This window comes from Delphinus delphis, chromosome 21, assembly GCF_949987515.2.
Source record: "Delphinus delphis chromosome 21, mDelDel1.2, whole genome shotgun sequence".
NCBI lineage: Eukaryota > Metazoa > Chordata > Mammalia > Artiodactyla > Delphinidae > Delphinus > Delphinus delphis.
The window spans coordinates 25,885,549-25,902,270 of NC_082703.1; the positions used below are offsets into that span (position 1 = coordinate 25,885,549).

Consider the following 16,722-nt stretch of genomic DNA (forward strand, 5'->3'; position numbering starts at 1 on the left):
CTGCTTTACAACAGCACTTCAGTGTATTAACTTGCAGTTATATTACTACCACACTGTTTCTGTCACATTCTGTTTAAAACGATAAACGTTTCTTCCCTTCCCTTGGTTCGTAGTTAATGCAAATGCATTTCATAAACAGTCTATGCCTTTCTTACATAATTAGTTTTAATTTTACAGACATCACCAGCTAAATATTGCTTGGGTGTGAATAATGCCTTAAAGCATAAATATATATTCGACTATTGTTTCTGAAAAATTTCAACAGGCATTTGAATAAAATGGAGACAAAGCTCTAAAGCTCAGGTCTACTTTTTATTTCAGATTTGCCACTAGAATCTATGACTCAAACACAGTAATAAGAGAAAGAGAATTCGTTTTTCTACCTGGAACTCAAAACAAATACCTAGGAAGCTATGTGACTACTTCTGAAGTTGATCTGACAGCTAGAACAACGTATATTTGATTTTTCCATAAGCCGTTAAATTTCTCCCTGAGTAATAAAAGCCGTGTGCCAACACATTTACATGTTCACAGAGGCTTGCACTATTATAATGCTGCCACTCTTCTATTTGAAAACATCTGCTGAAGTCTTTTAAACACACACGCACACATTTCCCCAGAACAATAAGAAAAGGTAACTTCAGTGTAAATCATTTTCCCACTAAAATCTTATTTATGTACATTCTTTCTAGCGGTGGGACACTACTGAACTGCTGCTACACTACCCATAAAGACATTTCTCTAAATTAGTGCATGTATTCATAAGCTTATTTTTGTCTGTGTCGTTTTGTTTGAAAGCCTCGAATTATCAAAAAATGTGGGGGAAGGTGGGCTAGAGAGAAGTAAAATGCATCATGAGATCCTACAATGATGCAGAATCGCTAAGTGAGTGAGACTTGGTCCCCACGACTAAGTCTTAGAGTCTGATTTCTATTTAGAGGGGTAAACTTGTGGGATCCTTTATTTATTATCAAAGGGGAAAAAATGTCTTAAAGCAATTTATCTTCCTTATTTTTGTTACCATCAAAACACACATTGTCATTGGGGACTTGCTGACCGATCCCCAGCTGATGAGTCTTAATGTTATTGGAAGTTCCTGTGGTCTATTCTTACAGCTTCCTTTGCATCTGTGGGTGGCTTGTGGCCAGATTCTAGGTCATGAGATGGAAATGGAAGTTTGTTGGAGGTGGTGGGGGAGATGAGGTGCTTTGTGAAATTGTTGCCTTTCTTGATACAAAATAGGGCCGGTGTCAGCTTTTCTTTACCTCACACATTTGAACTCCCTGCCTAACATGGCTGTAATGACTGGAGCAATGGCAGCCAGTCTGCAGTCAGGAGGTCAAGGGCAAGCATGTTGAGAGAAGCTCCCTTTCCTTAGATGAATCACTGATGAACAGCAGGAGTAAAGAAACATCACAGAACACGTGAAATGGAAGACCTTGGAAACACGTGTAAGGCAAGCTCTAGGGAGTCCCAAAATAGATAGGGGCTGTATTTTTTTAGGACTAACAAACTGAAAAGTTGCAGGGGGAGCCACTGAGCCAATAGAGGTGGAATATTGATGCTCATGGGACACTAGTATCATTCATCTACTAAGGAGGCACAGGGACACTAGGATTCTAACAGAAGGGCTCCATTAATAGGCACAGCTCCTGGGGAAGTTTTCCTTAATAATCTGCCCCCTGTTCTGCCTCCAGAGATATTTAGGCATCCCTTCCCATTGGTCCTATAATGCATTACTCTGTGCAAATACAGAAAAATGCATGTACCGTACTTTACTGTAACTATTTGTTTATGTAACTGCCTCTGCTTGGACTGTAATTTTCTAAGGAGCCTGGCCTCTGCTTGTTTTATGTTGAGCTATCCAAACCTAAGTTTTCATATTTAGTAAATGCTCCGTAAAAACTTGTCACATGAGTGGATTTTATAAACTTCACAGATACTGAAGTTATCTGCTCTAAAGAGCTGCTCAGAGTGAGTCGTGTCTAGCCAGGACAGTTATCTGGGATGAGATGCATTCATGGAGAACAAACTTTGAATATGGAGTATTGCTTCACATTTTTAAGTGGCCCAACTTTGGCTTCTAGTAGCTGTTGTGGACAATCTTTTTTTGTTTTAAATTTTCTTTCTAGTACTGTCTTGAATATCCCAGTATATACCATATCATGGAGAGAAAATAACAGTTAAGCCGGACTTTTTAATGACCATGAACTTCCAGCAACACTGGAGGAGAAAGGCTGACCATCTGGGGAACACTGCTGGACCCAGGCTCTCGCTCCTCTGTGGTGAGTGAGTCCCCGTGATGAACGCGTTACTCCTGCTGTTGCTGTTCCTGAGCAAAGACAGGAGGTTCCAGGTTTAAGATCAGGGTTATCGCTCTTCCTATATTGGCGATCGAATCATGAGAGGCAGGAACAGGAGTCTAGCAACAGCTTATGCGTTTATTTTTATTTAATTGAGGAAAATGTATTCAACTGTTTGAGTAGGCAGCACATACACGTTCGAAGGTTAGAAAGCTGCAGGGAGTGAGATGTACCTCTTCCTTACCTCCCCCTCATTCGCTCAGATTCCCTAGCAGAGAAATCCACTGCTGCCATTTCTTAAATGCTCTTCAGAGCACCTGCAGGCACACACATCCAAGTGTGTCATAAACCCAGCTCTGCGTGATACTTTTTCACTTTAAATGAATCTTGTACATCATTAGATATCAATACACCTTAAACTGCCTTCTTCTTTATCTAAGTGCATTGTATTCCATCACAGAGTTGTGCCGTATTTAATCTCTCCTCTACCAATGGCTTTTTTACCTTATTGCCAGTATTTCACTCTCAGGAACCGGGCTGGAGCATACACATGCCCCTCGTCCTCAGAGCATATTATATCATGATATGTTACTTAGAGTGGAATTGCTCCCCGAAGAGAATATTTTAAGCTTTATTGAGATACAATTGACGTAAACATTGTGTAAATTTAAGCCGTAGGACCTGTTGATTTGATAAATTATTGCAAAATGATCACCACCGTGCCAAGTGTCATGTCACATAATTACCATTTCTTTTCTGGGGTGAGAATATTTAGGACCGGCTAGGTCCCCAATTGATCCTGTAAGGTCTTAATTTAAATTCCTACCAATAAAGTGTAAGAAGATCTAGTTACTACATCCACCTTCCCCAGTAAATTGTATTTCCAAACTCTTTACTTTTATCAAGCAAGTAAAAAGTCGGATAAAATTGATATTTTAATTATTCATTTGTTGAGCATGCTCTGGAAACCCATTCCTCTTCGCGCCTGAGAGAAGCAGCATGCATTGATGCTCCAGGGACCCCGGCGCCCCTCGGCAGCGGCGCGGGGACGCCGGCCCAGCTCCGCTGGAGCCGCCTTGCCTCTGCCTGAGGCCTGAGGTCGGCTGCGCTCCCGCAGCAGGTGAGGGCCCCGCCCTGGGCTCCGCCGTCCCGGGCGGGCGAGGAGGAGACGGAAGACAGACCAGCCCTGGGGTCTCAGAGCCGCGAAGGCCGAGGGAGGAGGGTCAGGTGGCCGGGGGCCAGCAGGACCTCGCGGGGCAAAACGCTCTGGCCGCCCCACAAAGCCCACGGGCTCCAGATCCATCTGCCCCCCCTCCCCAGAAAACCAAACCAAAACAAACAAAACTAGCCACTGTGGCTAAATCGACGAAACTCCGATCAAGTCACCTAGCTCTGTGTTGCTGATGGAAACATTGGGCTGCAGACACCATTTCTCTGAGACGGAAGAGGGGAAGCCACGGCCGCATCCGATCAGAGTTGCTGGGCTTGGGTGCCTGCAGGGAGCGGGCACCCGGGACCCGACTGCGCGCCCGGGGCCCCCCTCCTCTGACCCCCGTGGGCAAACCTCCTTCGCTCCGGCCGGGAGGACCGTGGGTGCGGGCGCGGGGGAGACGGCGAGCCGGGGTCAAGGGCGCGAGGTCTCCCTCTCGCGGGATGAATAAGCCCCGGAGTCCTGGACCCCGTGGCCGGTAGGTAGGGACCCTGTGCGACCCTGTGCACAAACTCAGCCAGGCCTCCCGCGCAGTGCTGCAGACCGCGCGCTGCCCTTTCGACCCCAGTGCCTCCGTAATGAAGAGCCTCCCAGTGGCTGCCTTGTGACCCTTGGTGGAACCTGCACTCGACGAAGCTACAGGCCACCGTCCCTCTGGTTGCCACCTGCGCGCAAAGGCCGGGACGCAGCTGCAGGGGGTTGATTCCATTCGGCGAGAGGCGCTGCGCTTAGCAATACCCGCCCGGCCTCCCTGGAAGCTGTGTCCCTCCCGAGACCCGGAGCCCGGAGCCCGGAGGCGTCCACGGCAGCCCGGGGCTGAGCCCCGAGGGTGGGTCAGCGGGAGGCGCCTTTTCAATCTGTTCCACTGTAGTTACGTCCGCCGCGTTCCTGCGCAGCGGGGGAAGCACCGAGCGTGACTGACTGGAAGAAAATAGAAAAGGAATTTCAGAAAGGTGTGGGGTGGGCCCAGGATCAAGAAAACGGCCCAGCGCCTGGCCAGGGGAGGAAGCGGCGGAGAGGAGTGACGGCTGGGCTCCTGGGAGGACGGATGCTGGGGGGATGCTGGGGGACCCGGCAGAGCGGGCGCACGTGTCCCGGGCTTGCCTCACGCCCCTTAAGGCTCCAGCCCCCGCGAGGGGGGTCCTGGCTCAGGGAGGCGGGGGAACTGCGCTGACACCCCACAAAATGACGGTCATGGGAGGGCGTTCCCGGGGGTCGCTGGGCCCTGCTGTCAGGCAAAAAGGGCCCCGGGCCGGGTTCCACAAACGGTGACTGTCCGGAGAGACGGGTGCTGCTGTTCTGGGCTCCTTTGCCTCAGCGAGACCCCCTGTCGTCCAGTGAAAGCTGTCCAGCCCAGACAAGGAGCAAGTCAGGTTTTATCCAGTGCTGCCGGGAGCCATGGCTGGGGACAAAGGGCCGCAGCACTAGGTGGTAGGCGCCAGAACGAGTGTGCGAGCCCCACAGCTGGCTCAGATTCAGCGGCTGTGGGAGGACCTCCTCGGTGCTGGACGGGCGGCCACATCCCAAACCCTCCAGACACAGGTGACTCATTAATTCCCGGTCAGTCTTCAAGATGCGCCCCGAGGCAGGGGTCAGTGAGGAGTAAACTCTCACGTGCTGTCAGTGTGTTAGACAGGCTAACACACAGGCTAATCGTAGGGCTCCCGAATGTATCACATAGGAGCAGTGCTGGGGGATAGTACAGCTGATCATACGCAGTATTTATTTCTCCTGAATTTCTTAACTTGTGGTCATTGTTTACCAGATGCAACAAAAAATATATTTACAGTTAGAGTGACAACGTTTTTAATTGCAGAAAAAGGGAACACTGATGAATTTAATCACGATTTTTTGGTGAAAAAGAAGAATGCTAAAGCAAGGGAAAACTGGCCTCTAATAGCAGCGTTGCCAACCTGTGCATACTTGGGTAACGTCACTATTGTCTCTGCATTTCTGCTTCGTCATCTATAAAGTCAAAGTGGTAAAACCTACTTTGCTAGATTACGTTGAATGTATGTCGGGCGCCTGGAGCTGTGTCTGCTGCGTAGTAGGTCCTAATCTTTGGCATTTAAAGGCATCCGCTGGTCCACCGAGACCCAGACCTTAGGTTGGATGTCAAAACTGTTACTTGGATACCACGCTGGGGCTATATTTTGTTTGTTTGTTTATTGGTTGTTTTTCATTTTGTAATAATTTGATTCTCAGGAAAATTAGTATATCATTCTGCTTAACTGCAAGACGTCCCGCCTGATGGGCCACTAAGGACTGGGAAAGCACTGTTTCTCTCAGCCCAGAAGTGAGTGGGGAGCTGGCTCTGACCTCTCAAGGTGCTATGAGGGGTGATGCTCTGGGCCTTCTTCACTCGTGATCCTTGAAATGTTCCATGAAATCTGTCTATAATTTTCTTACGTGGCATTTTCAGTGTGGTGAAGGCTTAGAGAAAGAACTCCCAATTTTTTTGTTTAAATTTATTTATTTTGGGCTGCATTGGGTCTTTGTTGCTGCACGTAGGCTTTCTCTAGTTGCAGCGAGCAGGGGCTACTCTTCATTGCCGTGCGCGGGCTTCTCATTGCAGTGGCTTCTCTTGTTGTGGAGCACGGGCTCTAGGTGCATGGGCTTCAGTAGTTGTGGCTCGTGGGCTCTAGAGCACAGGCTCAGTAGTTGTGGCTCACGGGCCCTAGAGCGCGGGCTTCAGTAGTTGTGGCTCGTGGGCTCTAGAGCTCAGGCTCAGTAGTTGTGGCGCACGGGCTTAGCTGCTCTGCGGCACGTAGGATCTTCCCGGACCAGGGCTCTAACCCATGTCCCCTGCATTGGCAGGCGGATTCTTAACCGCTGTGCCACCAGGGAAGCCCCCAATTTTTTTTTATCATAAAAATTTAGGCTTGATTTTGGGTTGGAGGGAACTAAAAGCTCTCATTGACTTTTAAGGCAAAAACTGTCCAGAATTCTCATTGACTTTTAAGGCAAAAACTGTCCAGAATTCTGTCAGCTTTCACGTTGCTGTTCTCTGTATCACGGCTTTTCGTAAATGTGCTATTTATTAACCATGACGGTGACGCTGTGTCTTGGGAAAACATCAGCCCTCGTTCTAAATAAAGTGAAAGCCCACAAATGACATGTTCATTCGCTTCCTTCCCTTCCAGAGACTCGCACGCACCTATTAAAGATAAAATAAATTCACACTGAAAAATAGAAATCTAAAATTAAATATTTAATTAGAACTCTGATTTGCTTTAAAGATAGGTGGCATTGCACAGGCTATATTACACTCTCTGTATAATTTTTTTTTTGACAAAAAGGATACTGTTCATTTTAACAGGTCACTTTAATATTAATACATGTGTAATAGGATCAGAACTGAACGTCAGCTAGAGATGGTACATTGTACATTATTGGGAAAATTACAGTTTTGTATTGTAAAAACATTTATTTTTTAACAAGTTACCTACATTAATCAAAAAATTACAGCATATTTAATAATTTTACAAATTCTTCATAAAAAATATATCTCTGTACAAAAAGGTCGTTTGCACCTACTTCATGTCAGCAGCATGTGGCGGGGTGGCGAGACGGATGGATGGGGGGATGACGATGGTTTTCCTGATCATAATGCCAGCGTTCTTTCCCCTTTTTTATAGTAGCTTTTTTTGTGGTTGTTTACAAAATATTTTACAGGAGAAAAAAATTATTGCAGCTAGCCTGAAGAAAGGCAAGATGTGTGGGACAAGCAGCAGTTTGAACAGCTCTGAAGCCACAGAACCTGTCAGAGGGGCTCCTGCCCTCCACGCACTCTGGCTGCTTCCGGAAAGAATCTTCCAGCCCGAACCCAGAGAGCGCACTTGCCGACGGCTTGAACAGGACCCTCCAACACCTCGCAGGAATCTGATTAACACTGCACACACCCTGGGAAGAAACTAGGCAGAATTCTCGCAAGGAAATTTCATGGAGTATTTTTTTTTTTAAATAACATGCCCCCAACTGGCAACTGAGGACACTCTGACTTTGCACACAAAGGAGAATCATGTCTGATCTGATCTGTGGTTTCTGGTATGTATGTATGTCCTGTCGTTTCAGGGTTTCGTAACATCGTTGACCAGCAAGCAGGTCGGGGATGTGGAGAGACATTAATTCAGACTCTGAAGTCAGCATTTTGCACCTAGTTTGAATGAGTCAAACCGCATATGTACACGATATTATATTTATCTATATGTATGTATATATATACACCTTGTATGTACGGTAACCCTGTTCTCCCCTGCACACAAAGAGGTGCAAACCTCCTCCCGTTTCCTCTTTCTTTCGGCTCCCTGGGTGTGCTAGGAGCCTGGCTCTGGCTGGCCTCATCTGGTCTAAGGAGAAACAGCCATGAGGACTCCAGGCTGCAAGACAGATCTCGGTCCTGTGGCCAGGCTGGCCGGAGGGAAAGGAGCAGAGAACTCAGCATAATACCCTGGAGTTCAACGCTGTGGGGTGTGAAAGGCCGGGGGAACCAGAGGAGGTTGGCCGTGCCTCCTGACGGCTGTGCCCCTTCAAACAGGCAACAGAACAGTGAGCGCCCAGTGGGTGAGAGCGACTAAAATGTTCAGATCGAAGCTTCTGAAGGAGTGAGCTATTATCTTGACTTTTTTGTTTTGTTTTTCACTTTTGAATTCTCATTGTCGCCTCTTCTACTTCGTGTTTGGATTTTATCCACGTGGGGGGAATCACACCTATTTTATTTATACTGCAATTCATAATTTACCTATGATGAATTTTAAACTTGAAGTCACTGAAATTTTCTTTCCATCTGGAATTATAAAGCATGAAACAAAAGACTAAGTAATACATAAATTATGTCATCGGGAAAGAAGAGTGGGTGTGACTTTTCCTTGCCTCTAAAGGGACACTTGATGTTTTGATCCTGAACCTTTTCCACTATATTCCGGGGCTACTGTGGTTCACTATCCTTCAACGCGGTAACAGACAGTGATGGCAGCGAAAGGAAAAAATCACAATGCGCAAGGGAAGACCGTGCTGTGAGCCAAAACCCACAGGTTCTGAGTGTGAGCGACTAAAATAAATTACTATTCACATCTGTACACGGCAAAGAGAACATGCTGCAAACCTGCTCGGAAGTAGCGTGAGAGCGACGATCACGGGAGGTGACAGGACTAAAGAAAACACGTGGGAAATAAAAAGGCCTCTTTTTTTCCTCATCGGACATTTTCAGTGAATTCAGCACATCTATGAAGCTAAAAGAAAGCAATAATAAAATAAATCTCTTCAATACTCTTTTTCCTTTGAAAACCTGTGCCGCATCTGGGGCTGTGTTTTCTTTCTCTAACGCGCCAACTAAACCCTGCGGGTGGAATGCTTAGCTTGACAGCTTATATACAATGGAGAGTGTGTGGAAACCCCGTGTGAATAGTTTATTTATCAGAATCTTAGTCATTCAGAACACACTAGTGCAAAAAATTGTGCATCAAAACTTCTGCAAGAGAACAGCTGAGTGGGAAATTTGCAGATGGCCCTGGGGATGGACCCCGAGGTGAGCTGCGGGTCCCTCGAAGCTCGTCCGGTCTCGGCAGGGACGGCGTGAAGCGTCTGCAGGTGTGTGCGGCTACCAGAAAGGGGTCTTCTTCAAGAGGGCTTTTTTTTTTCTCCAGAATATTCGTATTCATGGGAATTGAGAAAAACAAACCAAACCCATACCGCGGTGCTACCGTCTGTCACCGCGCCCGGAGGCCGCCGGGGAGGGGAGGCCGGGGGCCGCTCCCCGGACGGGGTCCGTCGGCGGCGGCGGAGCGGGGTGAGGGAGGCCCTGTGGCCCCTGTGGTCCCTGCCGTCCGCGTCGGAGGAGTGGCTATGGGCGGCCGGCCCGAGCGCTACACCACGGTGCACACCGTGTTCAGGGTCGTGTCGAAGCGCACGGCCTTGGCCTCGGTGGGCTTCAAGTTCGTGTCGTACATGGGGTTCTCGAAGGAGGCCTGCCCGTTGCTGCTCTCGTGGCCGGCGTAGCCGTTGTACTGGACCTTCGGCCTCGCTCTGCGGGCGAGAGGCAAGGGGGGGACGAGCTGTCAGGGCCGCAGGGCCTCAGGAGGAGCCGCGACGCCCGCGAGCGGGGTGTCGCCACGTTACCTGTGCTTGTGGAGGTGAAACGCGAGCCCGGAGAGAACGAGCGCGGAGAGCGGGGCCAGGATGGCGGCCGCGACGGAGCCGCTGCTGGCGCCGCGCTGGGGGCGCGCGGGGTCTGGAGCCAAGCTTCGGGCGCCTGGAAGAGAGAGCAGCTTTTACCCTGCAGTCGGGCCCCGAGCCTGCCCGGGGCGCTCTGCGGCGGGCGTGGGAGCGCGTGCACACGGCGAGGGGGTGCAGGGGACCCGCCGGGGCTCCCTTCCGGAAGCCCACCTTCCCGATGGCGAGGACGCGAAGCCCGCTTCCCGCTCGCTGACGCGCAGCGACGCCGGGAGAGGCTCGCGTCCGCACTGCGCGGGGCAAAGGCGCCGTCGCCCGACCTCCCCCGGGGCTGCGGACACCGCGTGCGCGCGGCCGTGTCTCTCTATGGGATGGGCAGTGCCTGCTGTTGCCTCCTGCTCTAAGACGCAGCCTCAGCAAGATGTGCCACTGAAGTTACATAAAGAGCCCAGGTCTCTATAAAGAGGGCGTCACACTCATCATAGGTGAGCATCAAGGTGCCATCTCCCTTTATTTGGGTAGATTCCAAAATTCACTACAGAGTTTAGAAATGATCAAAGAATGCAACTCGGCGTTATGAAGCAGGCTTCTATGAGGACACAAAAATGTGATTTCTGTCAATTAGAAGGGAAGGCAGGTGTAAACATCTCAAACATCACGAAGGTGATATAATCATTAACGCTCCGTATCTGTGCCGTGGCAGATATATGCACGGCATTGAGAAAGATGCAAACATTAAAAATTCTAATCAGAAACCATTTATTGATTATTGCCAAATAATGCAGTTGATTCTTGAAGAATTTACTTATAAACTGCAATTTGAAATGTATTTGGCTTACTTGCATGGAACCACTCAATGCACGCTTGTGATCAGTTATGATTGGGGTCATCTGAATACAGCACAATTGTTAGAAAGAAGCTGACCTTGTTTTAGAAGTATATTTCCAGAACTTATGGGATGTTTCTTGTTTCTTTTTTTTTACAAACCACAGATACAAAGAAACAATCAAATATTTAAAATAATTAAAGAGCCTTTTAAAGAAAACAATCTTGAATTTTCAAATAAAAACCTAAAAATAATATATTTGTCACTCCTTCAACAGGTGCAGGATTATGCTACTCCCTGCCACCTTCAGGTCTAATATAAATGTATTTTGTCCTGGATGTTGGCACTTTGTAAATTAACCATATCTTTTGGCGATCCTTCTGTATCGGCACATATGAATCAGATTTCATTTTTCATTTCCAGATGCATTCACCAGCTGCCGTGCAAGGGGAAAACGCCACATACTTGTTCTCCTAAATCTCAGCATCCGGGTGATGGGCATGTGAGCAGAGTTAAGCCAATGGGAAGCTCCCCGCCGCCCCCAGGCGTCGAGTTTGGCACGAGTGATGCAGAGGCTCCTAAGACAGTTTAGAATTGGGTCCTGAGGCTGGGGTGAGGCTGGGGTGAGGCTGGGGTGGGGTGGGGCTAGAGCCCTGGGGACCCCATCAAGTGCTCCCTGGTGGTGCTTCCAGCCACCACCGGCCTGTCCTGGGGCAGCGCGCAGCAGAAACACACAGCCACCAGGGGTGGCGCTGTCCAGCAGGGAGAAAACGCGGTGCTGCTCAAAGGGCACCAACTCCATGGTTTTGTCCTGAGAGTTAAACGTCAGATCTCCACTACTTAGAACAATGCGTGGCACGTAGCAAAAGTTTCCCAGGACCCACATTTACTAGAATGTAAGTTGCACTACGCCAGGGCAGTTTTTTGGCCAGCTTTCCTCTTGAGTGCCCGGTGCCTACAGTAGAACCTAGAACACAATTGTTGCTCAATATATATTTGAGGAATGAAAAAATGGTACTGTCTTTGGAGTAGTTCAACATCCGATGGTTTCCATAAATTACCACGGCTCATTCTCCAAGTGTTTATAATTCTGTGCATCTCTTTGCCTCATTCTAATAAATTTGTAGCCTGCTTAAATTAACCAAGGCTATTTTCTGTTATCTGCAAATAAGACTATACATTTTTGGCCATAATAGATATCAGACTTCCAGTTAATAAAATCCTGGATAATGGACCTGCCACAGGAGACCTCACATCATAACACAGGGCAACATAAAAGGTCTCTGTGAATTAAACTCCTGACTTTACTCTGATATTATTATGCTGTCTGGAGCTCCTAGTTAATTTCAATTATTTACCTGTGTTTTAATAATTTAAAGGGTAATGCATGCACATGATATTAATTTAAATGGCATAAGCAGATATCAAAACAAATACTATAAAGACGATGGAAATAAAGGGTCACTCCTTGCCCTTTTACACTAGTTTTCTTCTTTATGATTGACGAGGTTTTTGTTTTTGCTTTTGTTTGTGTTTTAGTGTCCTTTTCACAATGTACTGTCAATATATATGATTGTTTCTCTTTTCTTACTTTCCTAAAATATGACGATACTATTTACGTTTTTTGTATTTGGCTTTTTAAACTTAACCACATATTCGTGAGTTTCTTCCATCTGTGCATGTGAATTTAATTGTTTTCACGTGTGCAGCATCCTATTAATTGGCTATGCCAGGATTTATTTAGCCAGTCTACTGTTGAAGAAGGTTTAGGCCATTTCTAGGTCTTTTTCTATGATGCCGCCATGAAATTCTTTTTCTACGGCGATACGTCAGCAGGAGTCTGAATATACAGGATAAATTCTAAGCAGTAGAATCACAGCCTAGCAGGATGTGTAACTTGTAGTGTTGCTAAGTCTTCCCTACTTGCTCTCCAAAGTGGGGTCCCAGTTTCACTCCAACCCCTGTCTTAGGAGGCACCTGGATGGCTGTACCCCATCTACCTGCCACCCTCCTTTCCCTTCCCTCTCCACCTCCCTCCTTCCCTTCCATTGCCCCTCCTTCCCTATTATTAGCACTACTCGCTAATAAACCAAACACAGCGTGTAGTTATTTTCTCAGTTCCATTTCTTAAGAATGCAGGTGAGCATCTTTTCACATTATAGGCTGGGCCATTCAGTTGTTTTAAAGAGCATTATTGAAAGAAATTCACATACTACAGAATGCACCCTCTTAATGCATACATACAATGCAAGGGGTCTTTTACTATTAAAACTTGGGGGTTTTGTGCTGCAAGGATCACCACAATCTACGTGAGAACACTGCTGCCTCCCCTAAAAGAAAGTGGTACCCTTACAGTCATCCCTCACCCTCCGTACCCCAGCCTCAGCTTTGGGCAACCACTCACCCACTGTCTGTCTATATACAGTCACCTGTTCTGCATACAGCATATACATGCAATCATACAATATGTGTTTTCTGGTGAATGGCTTCTCTTACTTAGCGTAATGTTTTCAAGATAATATTCCATTGGGTGGAGGCACCACATTTTGTTGCTCCATTCATTAGTTGATGGACATTTGGGTTGTTTCTACCTTTGGACAATTAGGAAAAACGCTGGTATAAACATTCGTGTACTAACTTGTGTGTGAACATGTTTTTAGTTCTGTTGCCTATACATGTTGGAGTGGAACTGCTGAATCTTGTGGTTACGCCGTGTTTTACCTACTTGAACTACCGGGCTGTTTTCCACAGCAGCTGCGCCATTTTTATCAGTACTTTCCCATCAGCAAAGTACGAGCGCTCCAGTTTCTGCACAGCCCTGCCTCCACTGGTTTCTCGTCTTTATGATCTGAGCCGTCCTGGTGGGTGTGAAGTGGTTTTGATTTGTGTCTCCCTAGTGATTAATGATGTTCAGGATCTTTTCATTTGCTTATTGGTGATTTTTATGTCTTTGTTGAAATGCCTATTTAAATTCGTTGCCAATGTTTTAGTTAGGTTATTTGCCTATGTACTGTTTAGCCGTAAGGGTTTATACATTCTGGACACAAGTGCCTTGTTAGATACATGGCTTGCACCTTCTCCCCTCCTGATTGTATATATTTGGGGGAGGGGATTCAATTTTAATGGGAAAACCAATTTATTTTTCAGTTTCTTACACAAGTTTTGCATCAGAGTTAGTTGTCTTTCAAACTAACTTCGTTTAGCGTCCGTTTAATGATAATCACATTTTTTTCCAGTTTATCTACTGACTGGAGACAATTAAGAGGTTGTTTATTTTTAACCATAAAAATAGAGTGTAGCCGTAATTCTTAAATGAATGGTCGTTGTTGAAGTATTACTTAAACATAGACGTTTCTAATTAGTTGAATGGGAGACTCGCTTGTGATTCAAATTATTTTGTGAGGCAAATTGTTTTTCCTGACAATAAGCTCATCATCACATGAGAAGAAAGATTACTTGTTAAAGCAAGCTGTTATTTTGTTAGATTAAAAAGAAATGGGGCAATGCAAAGAAAATTTGCAATAGCAAAGTGACGGTTTGGGTCAGGCTCATTGGATGAGTAAATGCAGACATCCACAGAGTATCGTGCACAGCTTGCTGGGGTGCCTTTAGACAAAATTACTAGAGCGTGTGCATCGGGGAGAAAGGAGGGCAAATAACTACAGGGTTTGGCTCAGAGCAAAAGAAAACTTTACCCATCATTAGTGTTGGTCTATTTCATTATCTCAAAATAATATAACCCCATTTAAAAAATCATCTCAGCCATCGCAGACATTATAAGTTAAAGCTCTTCTATTTAAAAGTTCTTAGCTTGGAAAGGTGGATTTAGAGTATTTTATGATTAAATGTCCCTTTTGGTCAAGTTTTTTGTTTTTTAAGCATGATATTATACAGGTTGGCATATATTTCCTTTGGAATCCCCTGGTATATTGATAAAAGTTTTTTTTTTTAATATTTATGTATTTATTTATTTACTTGGTTGCACCAGGCCTTAGTTGTGGCAGTCAGGCTCCTTAGTTGTGGCTCCAGGTCTCCTTAGTTGTGGCATGCGAACTCTTACTTGCAGCATGCACGTGGGATCTAGTTCCCTGACCAGGGATCGAACCTGGGCCCCCTGCACTGGAAGCGTGGAGTCTTATCCACTGTGCCACCAGGGAAGTCCCCGATAAAAGTTTTAGGAAATGAATTCATCAGTGACAATCATCACCAAGTATTACACTTGTGTTCCTCTGACAGGTTGCTCTGGCATCAAATCCTACATAGCAATATTCCTCTCTATAAAATTAATGTTAGTAGAATTCCGTGAGTAAAGTATAAAGTAGTTGATAACTATTCAGGAGAAATGCGGTGCTCATCTCATGACAAAAAAAAGGAATCTTCTCATTTGTGTTAATAGCAACACAAGTAAAGACATGTGTGAAAAGAGCTTTAGCACAAAGCAAACCCTCATATTGACTCTTAATCTTCACAGCAACCAGGAACTGACTTCTCTACTGAGATTTCAGATGAAGAAACAGGCTCAAGAATATTATAATTCATCCTAGATTACAAAACTAGCACATAGACGAGGTAAGCTTCACATCTAGTGATCGTTTTTCATACATTTTTCTTGTCGGATTACTGAGACGTAATCAAGTATTTGAGAAAGAGATAAAGAAGGAAGACAGGCATATTTGCCCCGTCTGTCTGTCTAGAGCAAACTTTTTTCTCATAACTAAGTCGGGAACACCTTTCCACATCAATATGTTATCTTTGTTTCTTTAATGAAATATACTGAATTAAATTGTTTTCTCTTTAATGTAACACATTGTATAAAATTATTGATGTAAGCAATTTATTTATGATAGATGTGTGAGATACACAGATTATTTCTAATTTCAACTATTTAAAGTAGTCCTGCTGTAGACATACCTGAATATGCAAAAAATAATGGTCACTCTTGTCTGATTAAAAATTTTAGGGATAGAACTGTGGATGAAAGAATACCGTCTAATTGCACACATCTACTCATACACACACCAAAAATGAACACCCAGGTGCCTGTTTCTACTGTCCACCCCAAACCATTTTTAAGAAACTCTGACATTCTCATAGCTAAAAATGATCTTTGTTGTCATAATACATATTTCTGAAGTTAAAGATCTTTTCATATTTGTTGGACATTTTAGTTCATCTTATAATTTTCTTAAGGTAATGTAGTTTATTCTTTAATTGTGTTTCATCTTTGCTTTTTTCCCTTATTTCAAATTATCTCTTTGTATATTAATTCCATGTCTGGCATATTTATTGCAGCTGATATTGTCTATTTTGCTATTCAAAAGAAGGGTTTTTTTCATCCGGCTGTAAAATATGTGAGTCTCTCCCATCATTTTTGTTTCTGTTTCTTTCAGAGTCATGACCTTTCCGTCACACTCAACTTAATCATCTGAAGGCCAACCTGATTTATGCTTTGAAAAACAACGTAAGTGCAGAGTGTACCTTGCCTTTCCAGCTTGAACTTCCCAAAATCTTTTCCATGTATGTCACCTTGGAAAGTAAATCCTCCTCTTTCAAGTCCGGATGATACCTGATAACGCATGAAAAGGAAAAACAATGCATAACAAGGATTAATGATAATCTCTTCTTTTATCATAATATAAATATTATTTCTATTCAGAAAGTAAAGGTTAACTATTTAAAAACATTTGTCATTCCTTCAAGGTACCCACTTATAGTTAGAAATTGAAAAATACAGACATGAACTTCAACTAACAAATAAATTCTCTCTCTTGTTTTGATCTCAAAAACAGTAGTTTTTTACAACATATATATAGGTTAAGTACCCTCGGTAAACGGGGACACACATATGAATTACATCAGAACCTACATTATGTAAAACTCGCTGTGTCACAGCTACTGTCTCGTGTACCTCACGTGAGGCCGTTTACCCTCTAGTTAGATGATGAATTAAAGCAGAAGCAAAGGGTTAACTTGCAAGGAAGAAAGTGAAGGGGGCGTCTTAAATCTCTGTTTATCTGGGGATGCTACCTTTTAGAACTTTCAGGGTGGTTACCAGTGGCCTTGGAAAGAGTTTGGTCCCCACCCTTATGGTGGGATGTGGCCTGGATCTAAGCTCTCTGGCAGGAACAGCCCATTTGCTCCTGGCCAGTTTGTTTCTCATTTCAGAGACAGGTTTCTTCCATCATACAATGAAGAGGTGAAGTGGCCACGCA

General features: G+C 45.2%; 1 protein-coding gene across 1 annotated transcript in view; it reads right to left on the reverse strand.

The window, feature by feature from the left end:
• Positions 1-6,709: 6,709 nt before the first annotated feature.
• Positions 6,710-16,722, reverse strand: part of CSMD1 (CUB and Sushi multiple domains 1) — a 1,741,289-nt gene continuing 1,731,276 nt past the window's right edge. Inside the window, exons 68-70 of the mRNA XM_060001344.1 lie at positions 15,989-16,076; positions 9,631-9,763; positions 6,710-9,537 (exon numbers count right to left, since the gene is read on the reverse strand). Of these exons, the coding sequence (XP_059857327.1) occupies positions 9,378-9,537; positions 9,631-9,763; positions 15,989-16,076 (381 nt within the window). The 3' untranslated portion in view covers positions 6,710-9,377. The remainder of the gene's footprint in view (positions 9,538-9,630; positions 9,764-15,988; positions 16,077-16,722) is intronic.